Raw genomic sequence first — 956 nt, 5'->3', positions numbered from 1 at the left:
CAATTCATAGCCAACACTTATATATTATCGTATAATAAACCCAAATGTTTCTTATCCTTCCTTGCGTAGGGTGCTGCTCCATCCAGACGAACCTTCATGGAACGACCTACCCCCTCCGGACCACCCCAGGGGCCTCAGTCTAATGCATCGGGGCCGCCCGGTGCACCTACTGAGACACGGCATGGGTCTATTGGTATGTTTGACTCCGTTTGTTAGATTCACGTACATATGTAGACGAGTAGCGAAGGCTGGCGTGCAATCGTCTTTCGGGTATATAGACAGGCATAACATTCACTCATCACTGCCCCACTTCACTACTTACTCCCACGCTCAAACCCAATACCCAAATTCTGAACCCTAACCCCAACAGGAGCGTCTGGCCCTCCAGGTGCGCCTCCCTCGATACACCCATCACGCCAAATACCCGGGCAACCACAACAAGGCCCAGGGCAACCATGGTCCTCTTACGGACAACAACCAGGACCTCCGGGACCACCCGGAATGCCCCCAGGACCACCCGGACAGGTAAGATCAGCGTACACACTTAACTAAGCGAATATATGAAAGCTACAGGGCTGGCCTGGAATGTGATGTATTCTCCGATCAAAAGTGGAATACTCGTATGAAGTATGCACATGGTCATGCATACTATAGTGTGCACATGTGATTTAGAATTCAACTGCTCATAGTAAGAGTCTTATAACTGGCGTGCATAGATTCCTTATCTAGTTTGTAGTGGCAAAGCATCCAGAAATATAGTCATCCCTCAGATTTTATCGGAGGTAAAACACAGAGAAAACATGGACCATAGACAAACTCTCTCACACAGTCACGATCATCAGTGCAGTACACGTATTCATTTTAATATACAGACATGCACTCAGTATTACAGTCGCTCATAGACGTACACGTGGGTGTCTGTGTTACCGTATCTTTTGCCCCTATGTCACTCACCC

At 48.0% G+C, this 956-nt stretch overlaps 1 protein-coding gene across 1 annotated transcript; it reads left to right on the top strand.

Moving 5' to 3' along the window:
* Positions 1 to 370: 370 nt before the first annotated feature.
* On the top strand, positions 371 to 529 carry SARC_16819 (hypothetical protein; the record flags this gene model as incomplete). Its single annotated transcript, XM_014289079.1, has 1 exon — positions 371 to 529. A coding segment is annotated over one exon (159 nt), but the record flags the coding sequence as incomplete, so codon positions are not given.
* Between the last annotated feature and the right edge of the window lie 427 nt (positions 530 to 956).

This window comes from Sphaeroforma arctica, assembly GCF_001186125.1.
Source record: "Sphaeroforma arctica JP610 unplaced genomic scaffold supercont1.8962, whole genome shotgun sequence".
NCBI lineage: Eukaryota > Ichthyosporea > Ichthyophonida > Sphaeroforma > Sphaeroforma arctica.
The sequence above is the reverse complement of the archived record's forward strand: the minus strand, read 5'-3'. Positions and strand labels throughout refer to the sequence as shown.